This window comes from Triticum aestivum, chromosome 5D (genome assembly GCF_018294505.1).
Source record: "Triticum aestivum cultivar Chinese Spring chromosome 5D, IWGSC CS RefSeq v2.1, whole genome shotgun sequence".
Classification (NCBI taxonomy): domain Eukaryota; kingdom Viridiplantae; phylum Streptophyta; class Magnoliopsida; order Poales; family Poaceae; genus Triticum; species Triticum aestivum.
This window is the reverse complement of record NC_057808.1, coordinates 135,716,845-135,736,368: the sequence shown is the minus strand read 5'-3', so window position 1 is coordinate 135,736,368 and position 19,524 is coordinate 135,716,845. Positions and strand designations below refer to the sequence as shown.

The 19,524-nt window shown below is 43.5% G+C and overlaps 1 protein-coding gene across 1 annotated transcript; it reads left to right on the top strand.

The window, feature by feature from the left end:
- Nucleotides 1–1,691: 1,691 nt before the first annotated feature.
- On the top strand, nt 1,692–5,083 carry LOC123119905 (eukaryotic translation initiation factor 5A-4). Its single transcript, XM_044539872.1, has 6 exons — nt 1,692–1,909; nt 2,046–2,203; nt 3,851–3,973; nt 4,053–4,109; nt 4,199–4,273; nt 4,682–5,083. The coding sequence occupies exons 2-6, from the start codon at nt 2,078–2,080 to the stop codon at nt 4,781–4,783; spliced, it is 483 nt and encodes a 160-aa protein (XP_044395807.1). The 5' UTR covers nt 1,692–1,909; nt 2,046–2,077; the 3' UTR covers nt 4,784–5,083.
- The last annotated feature ends 14,441 nt before the right edge of the window (nt 5,084–19,524 follow it).

Here is a 19,524-nt window from a genome sequence, read left to right as displayed (position 1 = left end):
ATACATCAAGTGTTCTCAAATCATTAAAGACTCAATCCGATAAGATTACTTCAAAGGGAAAACTCAATCCATTACAAGAGAGTAGAGGGGGAGAAGCAACATAAGATCCAACTATAATAGCAAAGCTCGCGATACATCAAGATCGTATCACCTCAAGAACACGAGAGGGAGATCAAACACATAGCTACTGGTACATACCCTCAGCCCCGAGGGTGAACTACTCCCTCCTCGTCATGGAGAGCGCCGGGATGATGAAGATGGCCACCGGTGAGGGATCCCCCCTCCGGCAGGGTGCCGGAATAGGGTCCCGATTGGTTTTTGGTGGCTACAGAGGCTTGCGGCGGCGGAACTCCCGATCTATTCTGTTCCCCGATCGTTTTAGGGTATATGGATATATATAGGCGGAAGAAATACGTCAGGGGAGCCACGAGGGGCCCACGAGGGTGGAGGGTGCGCCCAGGGGGTGGGCGCGCCCCCTGCCTCGTGCCTTCCTCGTTGCTTTCTTGACGTGGACTCCAAGTCTCCCGGGTTGCTTTCTTTCCAAAAATAACTTCTCGAGAAGGTTTCATTCCGTTTCGACTCCGTTTGATATTCCTTTTCTTCGAAACACTGAAACAAGGGGAAAAAACAGGAACTGGCACTGGGCTCTGGGTCCATAGGTTAGTCCCAAAAATAATATAAAAGTGCTTAGTAAAGCCCATTAAACATCTAAGATGGATAATATAATAGCATGAATACTTCATAAATTATAGATACGTTGGAGACGTATCAGTGGCCCTTTAGTGGCGGCTCGTGCTGAACCGGTACTAAAGGGGGACCTTTAGTCCCCACCCTTTAGTGTCGGTTACAGTACCGGCACTAAAGGCCCTTACGAGCCGGTGCTAAAGCCCGGTTCTGCACTAGTGACGGCACGGTTGGAGTAATTGTAAGCAGTAATAAAATTGGGAAACGTCTGTATTCACCTGGCTGATCTTTCGATGCGCGTCAACCGCCTCTATGGGTGTTCGATCTGTTTTGATCGGACGGCCAGGAGCTACCCTCATCTACTTCATGTTCTTGCAACTTCACCCCTGTTTCAGAAGCACTTCTGCAACTCAGCACTTGCTGCAGACGGACTACATGGCCAGGTACGCGGGTGCTCGCCCGTGCTCGCCGCCGGCCCCTCTGACAGTCGTCGTTCGCCAGCGAGGCAGGCCTTCGCCGTCCCAATTCCATCCCTCATATTTTCTTTCGCCGCCTCACTTGTCATCGGCCGGGCAGCCGGTCGCCCTGCCGCTCACATCTTCGTGCCCTGCATCTAGATCAGGATCGCCAAGCCTCCACCTGACATCGGCGGAAGTGCCTGAGATCCGTGCAGCCCAGTCGTCGTTTCAGTGGCGCGAGGCGCAACGCATGGCCTCTCCGTCAATGATGCCGGTGTTGGGGGAGCCCTCTCTACTGATCCGTCCCAGCCCTGCACGCTTTTTTTGTGAAACAAAGCCATTGTTGCAATAGTTGTTTCTGAAACAAAACTCTTGTTGCAAAGAAGGGGCCCATACGCAGAGATGCTTTTGCAACGTCACCAATGTTTATGAAACAAAGCTCTTGTTGTAATAGTCACCGATGTGTTTCTGAAACAAAGCCCTTGTTATAATAGTCACCATTGTTTCCGAAACAATACCCTTGTTGCAAAGACAACCTAGATCGAACAGCTCGCGAGGTGGCGGATCTTTTAAAATGATCAGCCGACCGACGCGTAGCACTAAAATTTCTGCCATGTAAAGCCCAAAATTCAAGCTTAATTCCCTGATACTTGCAGGGCTATTGTGCATAAGATTCCGAAAACCAATATATCCAGTTCGCTACCTTTCGTTGTGCCCTCGCCGTCGCAGCCGCCGCCCAACCGTCGCGCCCGCGAACTCCTCACGAGGTCCCAAACCCTAGTCCTTGCCTACCTCGAGATCCGTCCGGCCATTATCATCTCAGATCAAAGTTTCTTTTTCTTATTCTCTTGTGCGCCAACTCATTCCTTCGTTGCTCATGACTGAATTTCTTGGAATTTGTAGAGAATTTTTGGGTCCTGATCCGAGGAGAGGAGATGTCGGACAGCGAAGAGCACCAGTTCGAGTCGAAGGCAGACGCCGGCGCTTCCAAGACCTACCCGCAGCAGGCCGGCACCATTCGCAAGAACGGCTACATCGTCATCAAGAACCGCCCCTGCAAGGTATCTAGAACGTCCGCCGCTCACTTGCTTGATGTCTTCCGCTTAGATCCCGATGCTATCGCTGTAGTTCTGTTAGATCCGTGTGTTCGTCCTGGCGTCTCAGATTGCCGTTGCATGTATATACGTGCAATCTCTTTATTTTCCTACGAGCTGGATGGTCATGGATGGAACCTGTGAATATGCGTCACGATCGGGTGGTATATATACGGTTCTTGATACTCTGCTGTGCTTATCAGGTGATACTGGATGTTCCCTTGAAATGTCTACCTTGTAGGGTAAGCAAGTTGTACGTTGACCATGCAGTTTTCTTTTCTAAATTTGCAATGTCATATGCATCATTTGAATTTTTCAGTTCATGTCTGCGCCTATGCGTCATCATATTAGCAGTATAGGCTGGTGTAGATCTACCGCCTGATTAACTTTACTTAGGCAGTTAGATAAGAATTATTTATTCTTTTCTAACAAAAAGAAAAATCGCATTCCAGTAACGATCTTTCTTAATTTGAAACTAGGCTGTCAGATTCCTATTGTTTGAATTGCGTAATCTGCTATTATAGAGATCGGTTACTGACTTGTAACATTTGATTGCAGTATAATTAATTAATGTCATGAATAAAAAGTCTGTATTCTCAATAAGATTATGCAAGTCTTTGATTTGTTGCATGTTGGTTTGGTGTGAATAATAGGTCTAGACTGACTTGATTTGCCCTCCATGTCAGTTGTTTTCTTTAGTTTTTTTTTTACATCAAGCATTGATGGATTTTGACTTTGTAACACTGATATCATACTAGCATTGTTAATTATCTGGATATTTGTAAGTATTTGATTGACCATGCTGTGTGTGCATAGTGGTCCATAAACTGTAGTTGGCTGTACCACTTGTTGACCTACCAAGGTTGTTAACTTATCTGCAAATTTATGTCTTAATGCTGCATACTGCCATGTATTATTTTATTATTATTTGTTCGATGTCATGATCGCAAACTTTCTTACATCTTTGTACTATTTACTGCACGAGTTACATAGCCGAGGGTTAACTGGTTCAGGGTTATCATCTTCACTGAAATTTCTGAATATTGGTGATTTCAGTGGGTACTGAAATATTCGACTTATGTCGATTTTTTCAAAACCTGGTTGGATTTCATTCAAATTGAAAAGAGAAGTTGTTTGGCTGAACTGAAAACAATTATGGATTTCAGTGGTGGCCAAAATATGACCAAATATGTGAAGCCTGGATTGGGTTACTTGTTTTTTTTGCATGTTTTATACCTCTTTTTTTTTGCATTTGCATTTGCTTCTTGCTGCCTCCAGCAGTATCACTGGATAATCAGTTCACCTGTGCTAGCAACGATGCATTGATCCTGTTTAGCCGTGGTTCTTTATGCATTCCAGATCTGTAGTTTTCACTTTAAATATCAATAAATTCCTTAAAATGTGGATATTAATGTCTTTATGTATTTATTAGGATTAAAATCTTATTTACTCCCTCCGTAAACTAATATAAGAGTGTTTAGATTACTAATGTAGTGATCTAAACGCTCTTATATTAGTTTACAGAGGAAGTATCTGTTAATTCTCACTCTGCTTGCTATTTTGTTGTTCTGGCTAATATATTTCTAATGACATGCCTTTGAAACAAATGTGCAGGTTGTGGAGGTTTCAACATCTAAAACCGGGAAGCATGGTCATGCTAAGTGCCACTTTGTTGCTATTGATATCTTCACCGGCAAGAAACTTGAAGATATTGTGCCATCTTCTCACAACTGTGATGTCAGCACATTTCTTGAACTTCTTCCTGTTCAAGTGGCTTCTATTGATACTAAAACATGATCATGTTATATCTTTACAGGTTCCTCATGTGAATCGCACAGAATACCAGCTCATTGATATATCTGAGGATGGATTTGTAAGTTGGATTCTTTCATTAATGTCTCTTATATTTTTCATCTTTTGTTGAAACGAGTGTTTAACTGGAGAAATTAACATTTGTTTCAGGTGAGTCTGCTGACTGATAATGGTAACACCAAAGATGACCTCAAGCTCCCAACTGATGAAACCCTCCTTGGCCAGGTTTGTATGAACCATGTTATCCGTGCACATTTCTTGCAACTGAAATAGATTTGAGATGCCCTGTTGATATTTAATTAAAGGTGTTGATTAACTAACAAGATATGCGCTACACTAGAGATCTCCTTTTCTTGTTAATTTGGTGGTGGAATTCCTTGTTGATTTAACAGTTCATCAACTCTCTGTATTTGTTTCAACTTGGGAACTTGTGCAGTGGCCAGTGGGCCTAATATTATTTTCTCTAATTTCCTCAGATTTAGTGTGTTGAAACTACCCCTATGAATAAATAGCCCATGCAGTTACCACTGCTATATCTAATTTTTTACATGTGCTGTTTAGAGTAACTTGTGCACGCGAACTATCTCTTCCATAGCCCACCAGCTCTGATATTGAATTTGTCCATTGGTGCAGATCAAGGATGGGTTTGCTGAAGGGAAGGACCTGGTGGTGTCTGTCATGTCCGCCATGGGAGAGGAGCAGATTAATGCGCTCAAGGACATCGGCCACAAGTAATCTGCCCTGTTAGCCATGGGATGCACTATTTTCTCGGGTGTGCTTCATTTTTTTTTTTTGAGTGTGGTTCATTTGTGTCTGCCGGTTAAGATGGATTTGGGTGTCACAGCCATTGAGGAATTTTACCTTTTTGCAGAACTAAGTTGTCAGTGTTTTTTTTTTTGAAACGGAGGCAAAAGTTTTGCCTCATCCATTAATTAAGATAGAAAGTTGTCAGTGTTTGGTCGATTTGTAGTCCTAAATTCATGGGTGATTGTATCCTAAAACGTCGCCCCGGGGTTTATTGACCCCTCTTGACTATTGGTGTTGTTGGTGTTGCAGTGTGGAGGTAATCAGTGCATCTTTTCAGGATGCTATAAATTGAGCAACACCGGGCCGTGTTGTGTCTTTACTAGTGTTAGCATTTGCAGGTGCAACTTTTGACAGCTGGAGATACTACTGCCCAGAAAGCCTGGTGCTAACAGCAGGCAGATGATTTTTGTTGCCAATTATTTTGTCATGGTGAATGGAAGCTTCGGTGGTTGGATTATTACTCTATTACTCTCGGAACAAAGTTGCTTTCTGTCATTGTCAAAGTGGTCTTGTACGGCATCCTCACGCAAGGTTGCCTCCTTCGGCTCACATGATGAAATGTAAAAGATTGTGAAATTAAAGAGTGAGCTCTCTCCCTCTCGCGACCGTGGGGCGACCGGCCGCACCCCTGGCACCTCCTCCCAGAGCCCTCCCCCTTTCCTCCTTCCTCGTCGTCGTCGCTGGCGTTCGGCGCCGGACCTGGCCCTGGTGGCCGCTGGCCTTTCCCTTCTCCGGTAGTGCCGACGCAGGGCAGAGCAGAGCCGTGGGGTGCTCCTAGGCGGTGTCGGTCCGGCGCGGTGGTGGGGTTGCCACTCGGTCTAGATCTTGTCCCTTTGGGGGTGGCTCCCTCCCACACGTCGGCCTTGGAGGTGGTTCCCTCCCGTGCTGCTCCGCTGCTGCTACTCCTGACGCCTGATGCTTCTCTCCGTCTTCTTGGCCTCGTGGTGATGATCTCAGTGAGGCGGTGTGGGTGGCGTAAGACCGCGGTGGCGCATGTTGGTGGGCTGCGAGTTGGCTGGTTGGCTTCGACCCGGTTGGGCAGTGGGATTCGGAGTGCGGGAGAAATCCTTGCCGGTTCTTCCAACTCCGATGCGGTGACACTAGCGGGTGCCGCCATCCCTTCCTGGAGGGTGTCGGTGTTAGCCATCCCCCATTCCCATCTGTGTGCCGGGGAAAACCCTAGGACATGTCCGGGCAGCAGTGTCGTATTCTTCTTAGAGGTGCTGCTTGGTACGCGGTGGATCGGAGCCTCTGCGGTGGGTCGATTCCGGAGGGCGCAGCGGTGGCGGGTCATCTGCGCTTTGTTGAGCTGCCGTTGTTGGCATTTGTTTTTTTTTCTTTTTCTTTTTCTTTTCTTTTGGGCTTGATATGCTACTCGTCCAGTAATTACTATGTGATCGGTGTTGGTTGCTTTGTAATACAAAGCGGGAAAAATCTTTTTTTGGTAATGTAAAAGTTTGTTTCCTATCCTACATAGGAATAAGAATCCATTGCTATAAATCAAAGGACTCCAAAGAAATTTTTGCTACAAAATTCCTACTCTTTAAAATTCATAAAGAAACCAAAGGAGGCCTTACATTACTTGACAAGGCTCTGCAAATTCGGATTTACAATTTCATGTAAACTATTGCGTGATATGTATGCTTTTGTTCTGAAAACGTGCAGTCAAAATATGACACTATCGAGTGAGATAGATACCCTTTTCTTTTGTGATGGATTATCTGCAGCTGCAGTACACCCTGCAGAAAGGTTGCCATTTTCTCCGGCTCTCACAATCATCATCGTGTGCGTGGCTGGCTGACTGATTTGACAAGAAGACTTTTCGGCCGTGATGCCTTCGCCCCAACCAAATGAGCAAAAAGTAGCAGTGGCCACGTGCTTTTAAATACTAATCCTACAATACATATGCACACGCCTATTATCTTATACTCTTTTCGTCCTAAAATAAATGTCTTAACTTTATACTGATTTTAGTATAAAGTTATACTGAAGTTGAGAAATTTATTTTGAACGGAAGCAATTCTGGACTGAGGGAGTATTATGAAAATGATTAAAGTCCGTGGAGTAAAGATTTATGTGCTTTTTAATGTGTGTTGGTTCAGATTTTGCCTCTCTGTCTCTATCCAGCGGGTTCTTTGCCAGTTTTTTTAATAGAAAAACTGTAAGGGCGACCCCTAAAATATAATTGGTGCAATAAATTCAATATTATTTTTTAAATCTGGATGGGTGGAAAGGCATCAGCCCCGTTTCTTTGCCACAATCACCATTTTCCTTCTCTTTTTACAAGACTAAGTCATGATCAGATAAGAAGTGTTATGGTTGAACATGTGTGGTCTGCATCGGTAACTTTACGATGGTCACGTCTTTTCTTGCCAAAGTATACAAATTCATATAAAACATCTATATAAAAATTGCTAAGTTTTCTTTCTCATGCCTCTATTTGTAGCGTGTCGTGAGCAAAACTTGTTGCCGCCTTTGAGTCTGTGCCTTAGCGAAACAAACTTGTTGAAATCTAGAAATTTGTAGAACCAACGGCTGTAAAGTCATCGATGTATATCCGAAAAGATGGTGGTTGCAATCTGCTAGGCCTGCGGCCTCACGAAAGAAACGAGGTAAATCGGTTGCCGCCTATCTCCTAGGTCATGAGAGCAAGGGAGGAGAAGAACATGTGACACTAGGTTGCCACGATCATGTCATGGAAGTTTATTTGGCACTCCCATTTGCTTATATATTTGTACATATCGTAAGTAAAAATCTCATGTGGCACCTTATTTAATGAGAAAAAAGAGAGCAACTATATTTTAAGGCCCTAATAGGGAGCTGACGTTCTGTACAGGACGACTTCCTCAGGAAGGCTCATTCGAGCGGACAACACAACTAGAGTGTTCTCTCCAAAAACTGCTCCTATGAATGTTCAAGAATTGCCATGCTATAATGAGAGATTTGCCATGGTAAAAAAAATTGTCATGTTACAAAAGAAAACTACCATGCGTTTTAGGAATTTTGTTATGCTGCAACAACGATCGTTGCTATGTGTTTCAGATATTTTTTCGTGCTGAGAGAGAGTTGTTAGCCTAAGAAAGGAGGGGGGGGGGGGGGGACCCATATGTTCACGAATTGACATGCTACAGCAGGTCGAATTGACATGCATTGTTAGAGTAGTTGTCATACATGCTTGCAGTAATTGCGAGTATATTTAGGGAAGTGCCATACTATACATGGGTCGTTCACGTGGGAGGGTGTAGGCGAGTGAACAGTATACCCCGTGAAGATTACCGCGTATCAACGCATTAAGATTTGCACATGAAATCAGACACATAAGAGAGCGTTCCATAGAAAAACCGCTCCCAAGAAATGTCGCTCCATAAGGTTTTTGAATTTAATCTATAGTACAACACTAATATATACTGCACTGTGACTGGTATATCTAAATATTTATCTAATGTCATTAGATATAACTTCATATATACTAGTGCACTGAAACTGCACATAGTACTAACATTCCATATTCATTGCACACTGAGTCGCTACACCTAACCAATGCCAATGTGCAGATCTATCACACCCCATTATTGAAACATCAAGTTCAACAATTGATCCATCGACTACATGTCATGGCTGATTCAATAAATGCGATGTCGACTGCTGAAGCATTCTCCTCCTACTAGCTGGATGGAAAGATTTTGGTGCGAGATATGTGTTTTTCTATCTTGGATTTCTTGGTGTGACTAATATGGATAGTCTTATATTCAACAAAAAGAAAACTATCCTTAATAAATAAAAAGTAACGCAGACAACAAGGGTGTCTATCGTGGTGCCTCGCTGAAGGTAAATGGGTAGAGGGTCTACAATTGTATGGATACTTGAGTGGCCATTGTCTCTGTGATTATTAGGAGTAATATATTGTTTATTTTAAAAAAGAAAAGGAGTTATATACTATTTTTTTACCTTAATTTTTCGTGGACATGCGTCCACTGTATTTGGTTGCCACTCAGGCGTCGCCTTGTCGAATTTTCCCAACGTCATTTTTCCCTTCCCCTGCCTGATTCAGAAGAATTATAAATTTAATCTGATCAAGCTACGTACCGAGTTTTCGTTAGGTTTTTCCCTAACCGTATGACATTATCTTGATTAAGGATGTAAGTGGGTAATATGCCGTCAAACCTTCATATAGTAATTTGGTTGGTTGGATGGTTAGAGAACAGTGGTCTCCCCACTATGGTTGGTTGGATGGTTAGAGAACAGTGGTCTCCCCAGCCCACTAGAATTCAAGTCTTAGATTTGATATTGGTGTTCGCATTTTCCTGGATTTATTTCAGGTCTTCCGGCGATGTGCGTTTAGTGGGAGGAGACGTTTCGTCGACTATGAAGGCGTTTGTGGAGACTTCATAAAACTCAAGACGATGTGCCGGCTCAGTATCTCGAAGGTGCTCATAGGGTTAGGGTGTGTATGTGTGCATTTATAGGGGTGAGTGTATGTGTGTATGTATGAGCATCTATGTATGTACTGTGTTCAAAAAAAAATGGGTGGTTCATCGATCTAATTACAAGATAACTCATGATCATACACGTATTTGGCTATACTATGAGCAACTCCATTGGATTCCCTTAAACATTGTAAGAATTCAATATTCCCTATCATCCCTGTCGCGACAAAGCAATAGACAAAAATGGCAGTTGGTTCATCCCAAATTTTTATCGTGTCATGCATATATGCATTAACAACCTCCACAACATCCTTCGATCTGGATCATAAGGAATCCCATGGGTGTTTGCCAGGTTCTGGTTGTTCTTCATCGCTATTGTTTCAACAGTTTCGGCATTAGAAACATATGGTATTGTGGCACAAGAAGCCGCCATGAAGGTGTTGTTCCTGTCCCGAGTTACGGCTTTAGTAGTTCCCCTTCTTTCTTCTACACAAAAGATGATAGAGGCGAGGGTGTCCCGATGTTTCGATGAGATAGCTATCGTTTTCTGTGGGAGTCGACCTTGAGATCCGACTACGAACGTGCGAGACGTCACGCCTTAGCAATCGCTAAACCAACTTTTGAGGGGTTTGAAGGAAATATGCCCTAGAGGCAATAATAAAGTATTATTTATTTCCTTGTATCATGATAAATGTTTATTATTCATGCTAGAATTGTATTAACCGGAAACATAATACATGTGTAAATATATAGACAAACAGAGTGTCACTAGTATGCCTCTACTTGACTAGCTCGTTAATCAAAGATGGTTATGTTTCCTAGCCATAGACATAAGTTGTCATTTGATTAACGAGATCACCTCATTAGGAGAATGACGTGATTGACTTGACCCATTCCGTTAGCTTAGCACTCGATCGTTTAGTATGTTGCTATTGCTTTCTTCATGACTTATACATGTTCCTATGACTATGAGATTATGCAACTCCCGTTTACCGGAGGAACACTTTGTGTGCTACCAAACGTCACAACGTAAATGGGTGATTATAAAGGTGCTCTACAGGTGTCTCCAAAGGTACTTGTTGGGTTGGCGTATTTCGAGATTAGGATTTGTCACTCCAATTGTCGGAGAGGTATCTCTGGGCCCACTCGGTAATGCACATCACTATAAGCCTTGCAAGCATTGTAACTAATGAGTTAGTTGCGGGATGATGTGTTACGGAACGAGTAAAGAGACTTGCCGGTAACGAGATTGAACTAGGTATCGAGATACCGACGATCAAATCTCGGGCAAGTAACATACCGGTGACAAAGGGAACAACGTATGTTGTTATGCGGTCTGATCGATAAAGATCTTCGTAGAATATGTGGGAGGCAATATGGGCATCCAGGTCCCGCTATTGGTTATTGACCGGAGACGTGTCTCGGTCATGTCTACATAGTTCTCGAACCCGTAGGGTCCGCACGCTTAACGTTACGATGACAGTTTTATTGAGTTTTGATGTACCGAAGGAGTTCGGAGTCCCGAATGAGATCCGGGATATGACGAGGAGTCTCGAAATGGTCGAGACGTAAAAATCGATATATTGGACGACTATATTCGAACTTCGGAAAGGTTCCGAGTGATTCGGGTATTTTTCGGAGTACCGGAGAGTTACAGGAATTCGTATTGGGCCTTAATGGGCTATACGGGAAAGGAGAGAAAGGCCTCAAAAGATGGCCGCACCCCTCCCCATGGTCTGGTCCGAATTGGACTAGGGAAGGGGGGCGCACCCTTCCTTCTTTCTCCTTCCCCCTTCCCTTCTCCTACTCCCACAAGGAAAGGAGGAGTCCTACTCCCGGTGGGAGTAGGACTCCCCCCTATGGCGCGCCTCTCCCCTTGGCCGGCTGCCTCCCCCTTGCTCCTTTATATACGGGGGCAAGGGGGCACCCCAGAGACACAACAATTGATCCTTGAGATCTCTTAGCCGTGTGCGGTGCCCCCCTCCACCATATTACACCTCGATAATACCGTTGCGGAGCTTAGGCGAAGCCCTGCGTCGGTGGAACATCATCATCGTCACCACGCCGTCGTGCTGACGAAACTCTCCCTCAACACTCAGCTAGATCGGAGTTCGAGGGACGTCATCGAGCTGAACGTGTGTAGAACCTGGAGGTGCCGTACGTTCGGTACTTGATCGGTCGGATCGTGAAGACGTACGACTACATCAACCGCGTTGTGATAACGCTTCCGCTGTCGGTCTACGAGGGTACGTGGACAACACTCTCCCCTCTCGTTGCTATGCATCACCATGATCTTGTGTATGCGTAGGAATATTTTTGAAATTACTACGTTCCCCAACAGGGTTATCGACCATGCCGGAGCACGATCAACCTGACCACGAGGGTCTATTTCCTGCAAGCAAACGAAGAACAAGCAAGAAACTAAGATTGCAATATGGATATTGCGAATATAAGATGAAAGCTTTGTTGATCAAGGTGGGGTTCTGTGACGTCTTTGTCTGGTCGTTGAACACAAATGAAGTACGCTAAGTTGCAGCTATGACAAACTTTTAATCTAAACAAAACCCAAAGTCTAAATGACGCCCTAAGGGCTGTATATATGGAGGAAGAGGGGGGAATTTCGTGGCCCTAGGGGGAGGGGTCCGAAACCAACCCTATCTCTTGTTTCCCCACACATACGGACTCTAAAAACAGCCTATACTTGTGTATTTAAAAATTACATGGGCCTGGCCCAATAATAAGGTGACGTAGCACCTATAATAGCCTCTGGACGAAATTTGTGAAGTGGCATCTTATATATTTCGTCCAAGACTTCATGCACTCATTACGGTGGCTTCAAAGTCCTGGAATCATCACTTGAAACTTCATTCTTGTTTCCCTTGCGCATGCCATCATCTCCATGCTTGTTCTTGCTCCAATGTCCATCCTTCTCCAAGCTAGGCCCTTCATTTGTAAGCAAAACAAATATATCCAATTTAGGCAGCATCATATTCTCATGAACATTAGAATCATTACCAAAAAAGAAAGAACCTGGTAATTTATTTGGCGTGCATGAGCTCTAGTAATTGGTCCAGTATGTATAGTAGCAGGGGCTGTGAGTATAACAATGGTATTGATGTCCTCATCATCCTCCCCTTCTTGAAATGAAGTCGTCCTCGATGGAAGCTCATCTTCCTCACCCAAATAAGGCTTCAAATCTGCAATGTTAAAAGTGGGACTAACCCCAAAATCTGTAGGCAGCTCAAGTTTATATGCATTATCATTTATTTTCTCTAACACCTTAAAAGGACCATCAGCACGTGGCATTAGCTTTGATTTATGCAAATCAGAAAATCTATCCTTACGCAAATGTAACCAAACAAGATCTCCAGGTGCAAACACAACATGCTTTCTACCCTTATCTCCAGCAAGTTTATGTTTAGCATTCATACTCTCAATGTTTTCCTTAGTTAACTCATGCATTTTTAAAATCAATTCAGCACGTTGTTTAGCATCAAAATTAACCTTCTCCGAAGATGGAAGAGGCAACAAATCAATGAGTGCACAAGGTAGGAAACCATACACAATTTTAAAAGGGCACATCTTAGTAGTAGAATGCAATGAACGATTATAAGCAAATTCAATATGAGGCAAGCATTCTTCCCACATTTTCTTATTATTCTTCAAAACAGCCCTAAGCATAGTAGACAATGTTCTATTGACTACTTCAGTTTGTCCATCAGTTTGGGGGTGACAAGCAGTACTAAAAAGCAATTTAGTCCCCAACTTAGCCCATAAACATCTCCAAAAGTGGCTAAGAAATTTAGTATCACGATCTGAAACAATAGTATTTGGCACACCATGCAAGCGAATAATTTTACGAAAGAACAAATCAACAACATTAACAGCATCATCGCTTCTATGACATGGTATAAAGTGTGCCATTTTTGAGAATCTATCCACGACAACAAATATGCTATCCCTCCCCTTCTTTGTTTGAGGTAAACCTAAAACAAAGTCCATAGATATATCCTCCCAAGGAACACTAGGTACAGGGAAAGGCATATATAAACCATGAGGATTGAGTCGTGACTTAGCTTTTTGACATGTAGTGCAGCGAGCAACAAAATGCTCAACATCCCGTCTCATCTTTGGCCAAAATAAATGTGTAGCAAGTACGTCCTCTGTCTTCTTCAGGACAAAGTGTCCCATTAATCCTCCTCCATGCGCCTCCTGCAACAAAAAAGACGAACGGAGCTAGCTGGAATGCATAGCTTGTTAGCACGGAACACAAATCCATCATTAACGACGAACTTGCTCCATGTTCTTCCTTCTTTACAATTCTGCATTACATCTTTAAAATATTGACCTTTGATGGTCTCCAAACCAAATATTTTGAAGTCAAGTTGTGAAAGCATAGTATAGCGACGAGACAATGCATCAACAATAACATTTTCTTTACCCTTCTCGTGTTTAATGACATAAGGGAAAGTCTCAATGAATTCAACCCATTTAGCATGTCTATGATTCAGTTTAGCTTGACTTTTAATATGTTTCAAAGATTCATGATCAGAATGTATAACAAATTCTTTGGGCCATAAATAATGTTGCCATGTTTCTAAAGTCCGAACAAGAGCATATAATTCTTTATCATAAGTAGAATAATTCAGACTAGGCCCACTCAATTTTTCAGAAAAGTAAGCAACAGGTTTGCCATCTTGTAATAACACACCTCCTAATCCAATTCCACTAGCATCACATTCAAGCTCAAAAGTCTTATTAAAATCAGGAAGTTGGAGTAAAGGAGCATGTGTCAACTTATCTTTCAATATTGTGAAGGCTTCTTCCTGTGCGGTACCCCAAACAAAAGGCACATCCTTCTTTGTAAGCTCATTGAGAGGTGCAGCAATGGTGCTGAAATCTCTCACAAAATGCCTATAGAATCCAGCAAGGCCAAGAAAACTCCTCACTTGTGTGACCGTTTTGGGCTGCGGCCAACTCTCAATAGCTTCAATCTTGGCTTTATCAACTTCAATTCCCTATGGAGTAACAACATAGCCAAGAAAAGATACCCGGTCGGTGCAAAATGTGCACTTCTCAAGGTTACCAAACAAACGTGCATCACGTAGAGCAATAAAAACAACACGTAAATGTTCCAAATGTTCCTCCAAAGATCTGCTATAAATCAGTATATCATCAAAATAGACTACCACAAATCGTCCAATGAAAACATGTAAAACTTCGTTCACTAATCTCATGAAAGTGCTAGGTGCTTTAGTTAACCCAAAAGGCATGACTAACCACTCATATAATCCAGACTTAGTTTTAAATGTTGTTTTCCATTCATCTCCCAATTTCATACGATTTTGATGGTATCCATTACGCAAATCAACTTTGGAGAATATTGTAGAGCCACTCAATTCATCAAGCATGTCATCTAGCCTAGGAATAAGATGCTGATAACGAATAGTAATATTATTAATGCATCTACAATAAACACACATACGCGACGTATCATCCTTTTTTGGCACTAGTATAATAGGAACAGCACAAGGACTAAGAGATTCGCGTATATAACATTTGTCGAGCATCTCATGTACTTGACGCATAATCTCCTACGTCTCCTCTGGATTGGTACGGTATGGCGCACGGTTTGACAGTGAAGCACCGGGAATTAAGTCAATCTGATGCTCAATCCCTCGAATAGGTGGTAATCCCGGTGGCACGTCTTGTGGAAAGACGTCAGCAAACTCCTGCAAAATGTTAGTGACAGCAGGAGGCAAAGAGGAAGGTACATCCTCAAAACAAAATAATGCCTCTTTGCACACAAAAGCATAGAAAACAGATTTGCTGAAATCTAGATCATCAATATCAAATTTGGTGGCAAGTAAACATGCACTTTTCAATTTAATTTCAGAAGCAACACTAGATGGTTTATTATTAGGCTTCATTTGTTGCTCAAATTCTTTTGCCACAATCTGATTTTCACTCTTAGTTTTCTCCTGTTTTGCTTTATTAGCTCTATTAATATCATCTTTCAAAATGGAATCAGGAGTCATAGGAAGCAAAGTAATATTTTTATCCTTATGAACAAGAGAATACTGATTGTTTCTACCATGGTGTACATAATTTTTATCAAATTGCCATGGTCTACCAAGTAATAAGGAACATGCCTGCATAGGTACCACATCACAATCAACATAATCATCATATGTAGAGATACTAAAATGCACACGAACAATACGTGTTACCTTAACCTTGCCGCTGTTGTTGAACCACTGGATGTAGTAAGGTGTGGATGTGGTCTTGTGGTGAGAGATAGCTTCTCCACCATCTCCATGCTAGCTAAGTTGTTGCGGCTCCCTCCATCTATGATGACATGAATAGAACGTTCCTTCACAATTGTACGGAACAAATTATGCCTCTGATTTTGCTCAGCTTGTGTGACCTGCACACTCAAAACACGTTGAGCAACTAAACATTCATACCTGTCAGCGTCTTCAGGAGCCATGTATTGCGTCTCATGATCAGAATCATCTCCACTGTGTTCTTCACTTGTAATAAGAGCCAAAGTCTTCTCATCATAGTCACTAGCGGACTCATACCCACCATTCTTAGTAGCAATCATCACATGCTTAGATGGGCATTCTCTCGCATAATGACCTTCACCCTTGCAACGACGACAAACAATATCATGTGTTTGCCCTGTTGATGCTATGGATGAAGAAGAGCTCTATGCGGAACTGCAAGGTGTACTCATGGCAGATGGTGGTGGTGGTGCCTTCTTCCTTGTATCACGGCTGGAGGTGGCAGCTGATGGAGGTGTCGGTGCAGTAGAATGTGTGGAAGTAGAGGATGCACGCGGTGTCCATGATGAAGATCGACCTGCAGAAAAGTTAGTTCGCGCCAATGCCTGTCGACCCTGCACTTCATGTTCAGCTTTACAAGCAAGATGGAATAAACGAGTGATATTATTATACTCCTTATACTCTAGAATGGTCTGAATCTCTCTATTTAATCCACCCGTAAAACGTGCAAGCATAGCTTCATTCTCCTCAGTAATACCACATCTAATCAGGCTAATTTTGTAATTCCTAATAATATTCTTCTACATAATTTTTTCCTTGTCTTAAGCGCTGCATTTTTTGAAGTAATTCACGTTGATAATATGGTGAAACCCAACGAGTACGCATAGCAGTTTTCAAAGCAGCCCAAGTAGTTGGAATAGGACATAATCTACAATGTTCAGACCACCAAACACATGCAAAACTAGTGAAAGCACAAACAACAGTAGAAACACGTCTCTCCTCAGTATATTGTAAACATGTAAAACGTTGTTCATGTTCTAACTCCCAAGTAAGATATATATCATGAACATGTTGGAAATATGCCCTAGAGGCAATAATAAATGGTTATTATTATATTTCTGTGTTCATGATAATAGTCTATTATTCATGCTATAATTGTATTGTCCGGAAATCGTAATACATGTGTGAATACATAGACCACAACCTGTCCCTAGTAAGCCTCTAGTTGACTAGCTCGTTGATCAACAGATAGTCATGGTTTCCTGACTATGGACATTGGATATCATTGATAACGGGATCACATCATTAGGAGAATGATGTGATGGACAAGACCCAACTTAAGCATAGCATAAAAGATCGTGTAGTTTCGTTTGCTAGAGCTTTTCCAATGTCAAGTATCTTTTCCTTAGACCATGAGATCGTGCAACTCCCGGATACCGTAGGAGTGCTTTGGGTGTGCCAAACGTCACAACGTAACTGGGTGACTATAAAGGTGCATTACGGGTATCTCCGAAAGTGTCTGTTGGGTTGGCACGGATCGAGACTGGGATTTGTCACTCCGTGTGACGGAGAGGTATCTCTGGGCCCACTCGGTAATGCATCATCATAATGAGCTCAATGTGACTAAGGCGTTAGTCACGGGATCATGCATTGCGGTACGAGTAAAGAGACTTGCCGGTAACGAGATTGAACAAGGTATTGGGATACCGACGATCGAATCTCGGGCAAGTAACATACCGATTGACAAAGGGAATTGCATACGGATTGATTGAATCCTCGACACCGTGGTTCATCCGATGATATCATCGTGGAACATGTGGGAGCCAACATGGGTATCCAGATCCCGCTGTTGGTTATTGACCGGAGAGGCGTCTCGGTCATGTCTGCATGTCTCCCGAACCCGTAGGGTCTACACACTTAAGGTCCGGTGACGCTAGGGTTGTAGAGATATATGTATGCAGAAACCCGAAAGTTGTTCGGAGTCTCGGATGAGATCCCGGACGTCACGAGAGGTTCCGGAATGGTCCGGAGGTGAAGATTTATATATGGGAAGTCTTATTTTGGTCGCCGGAAAAGTTTCGCGCTTTATCGGTATTGTACCGGGAGTGCCGAAAGGGGTCCGGGGGTCCACCAAGGGGGTCCACCAGCCCCGGGGGGCCACATGGGCTGTAAGGGGTGCGCCTTGGCCTATATGGGCCAAGTGCACCAGCCCCAAGAGGCCCATGCGCAAGAGATAAGAAAGAAGGGAGAGTCCTAAAAGGGGAAGGCACCTCCGAGGTGCCTTGGGGGGGAAGGACTCCCCCCTGGCCGCACCCTTCCTTGGAGGAAGGGGCAAGGCTGCGCCCCCCCTCTCCCTTGGCCCTATATATAGTGGGGGGAAGGGAGGGCAGCAACATCTAAGCCTTGGGCGCCTCCTTCCTCCCCTGCAACACCTCTCTCTCTCTCACAGAAGCTCGGCGAAGCCCTGCCGGAGACCCGCTACATCCACCACCACGCCGTCGTGCTGTTGGATCTCCATCAATCTCTCCTCCCCCCTTGCTGGATCAAGAAGGAGGAGACGTCGCTGCACCGTACGTGTGTTGAACGCGGAGGTGCCGTACGTTCGGCACTCGGTCATCGGTGATTTGGATCACGGCGAGTACGACTCCGTCATCCACGTTCATTGGAACGCTTCCGCTCGCGATCTACAAGGGTATGTAGATCCACTCCTTTCCCCTCGTTGCTAGTAGACTCCATAGATGCATCTTGGTGAGCGTAGGAAAATTTTAAATTATGCTACGATTCCCAACAGTGGCATCATGAGCCAGGCCTATGCGTAGTTACTATGCACGAGTAGAACACAAAGAAGTTGTGGGCGTTGATGTTGCCAATTCTTCTTGCCGCTACTAGTCATTTCTTGTTTCGGCGGCATTGTAGGATGAAGCGGCCCGGACCGACCTTACACGTATGCTTACGTGAGACAGGTTCCACCGATTGACATGCACTAGTTGCATAAGGTGGCTAGCGGGTGTCTGTCTCTCCTACTTTAGTCGGAACGGATTCGATGAAAAGGGTCCTTATGAAGGGTAAATAGAAATTGGCAAATCACGTTGTGGTCATACGTAGGTAAGAAAACGTTCTTGCTAGAAACCTACAAACCACGTAAAACTTGCAACAACAATTAGAGGACGTCTAACTTGTTTTTGCAGCAAGTGATATATGTGATATGATATGGCCAGAAGATGTGATGAATGATATATGTGATGTATGAGATTGATCATATTCTTGTAATAGGAATCACGACTTGCATGTCGATGAGTATGACAACCGGCAGGAGCCATAGGAGTTGTCTTTATTATTTTGCATGACCTGCGTGTCATTGAATAACGCCATGTAATTTACTTTACTTTGTTGCTAAACGCGTTAGCCATACAAGTAGAAGTAATCATTGGCGTGACGACTTCATGAAGACACAATGATGGAGATCATGATGATGGAGATCATGGTGTCATGCCGGTGACGAAGATGATCATGGTGCCCCGAAGATGGAGATCAAAGGAGCATGATGATATTGGCCATATCATGTCACTATTTGATTGCATGTGATGTTTATCATGTTTTTGCATCTTATTTGCTTAGAACGACGGTAGTAAGTAAGATGATCCCTTATAATAATTTCAAGAAAGTGTTCACCCTAACTGTGCACCGTTGCGAAGGTTCGTTGTTTCGAAGCACCACGTGATGATCGGGTGTGATAGATCCTAACGTTCGAATACAACGGATGTTGACGAGCCTAGCATGTACAGACATGGCCTCGGAACACACGCAATACACTTAGGTTGACTTGACGAGCCTAGCATGTACAGACATGGCCTCGGAACACGGAGGACCGAAAGGTCGAGCATGAGTCGTATAGAAGATACGATCAACATGGAGATGTTCACCGATCTTGACTAGTCCGTCTCACGTGATGATC

Coding starts and splice junctions, on each gene's coding strand:
- LOC123119905 (XM_044539872.1), top strand. CDS start 2,078: ATGTCGGACAGCGAAGAGCACCAGTTCGAGTCGAAGGCAGACGCCGGC. Junction 3,974..4,052: donor CATCTTCTCACAACTGTGAT/GTCAGCACATTT, acceptor ATATCTTTACAG/GTTCCTCATGTGAATCGCAC. Junction 4,274..4,681: donor ATGAAACCCTCCTTGGCCAG/GTTTGTATGAAC, acceptor CCATTGGTGCAG/ATCAAGGATGGGTTTGCTGA.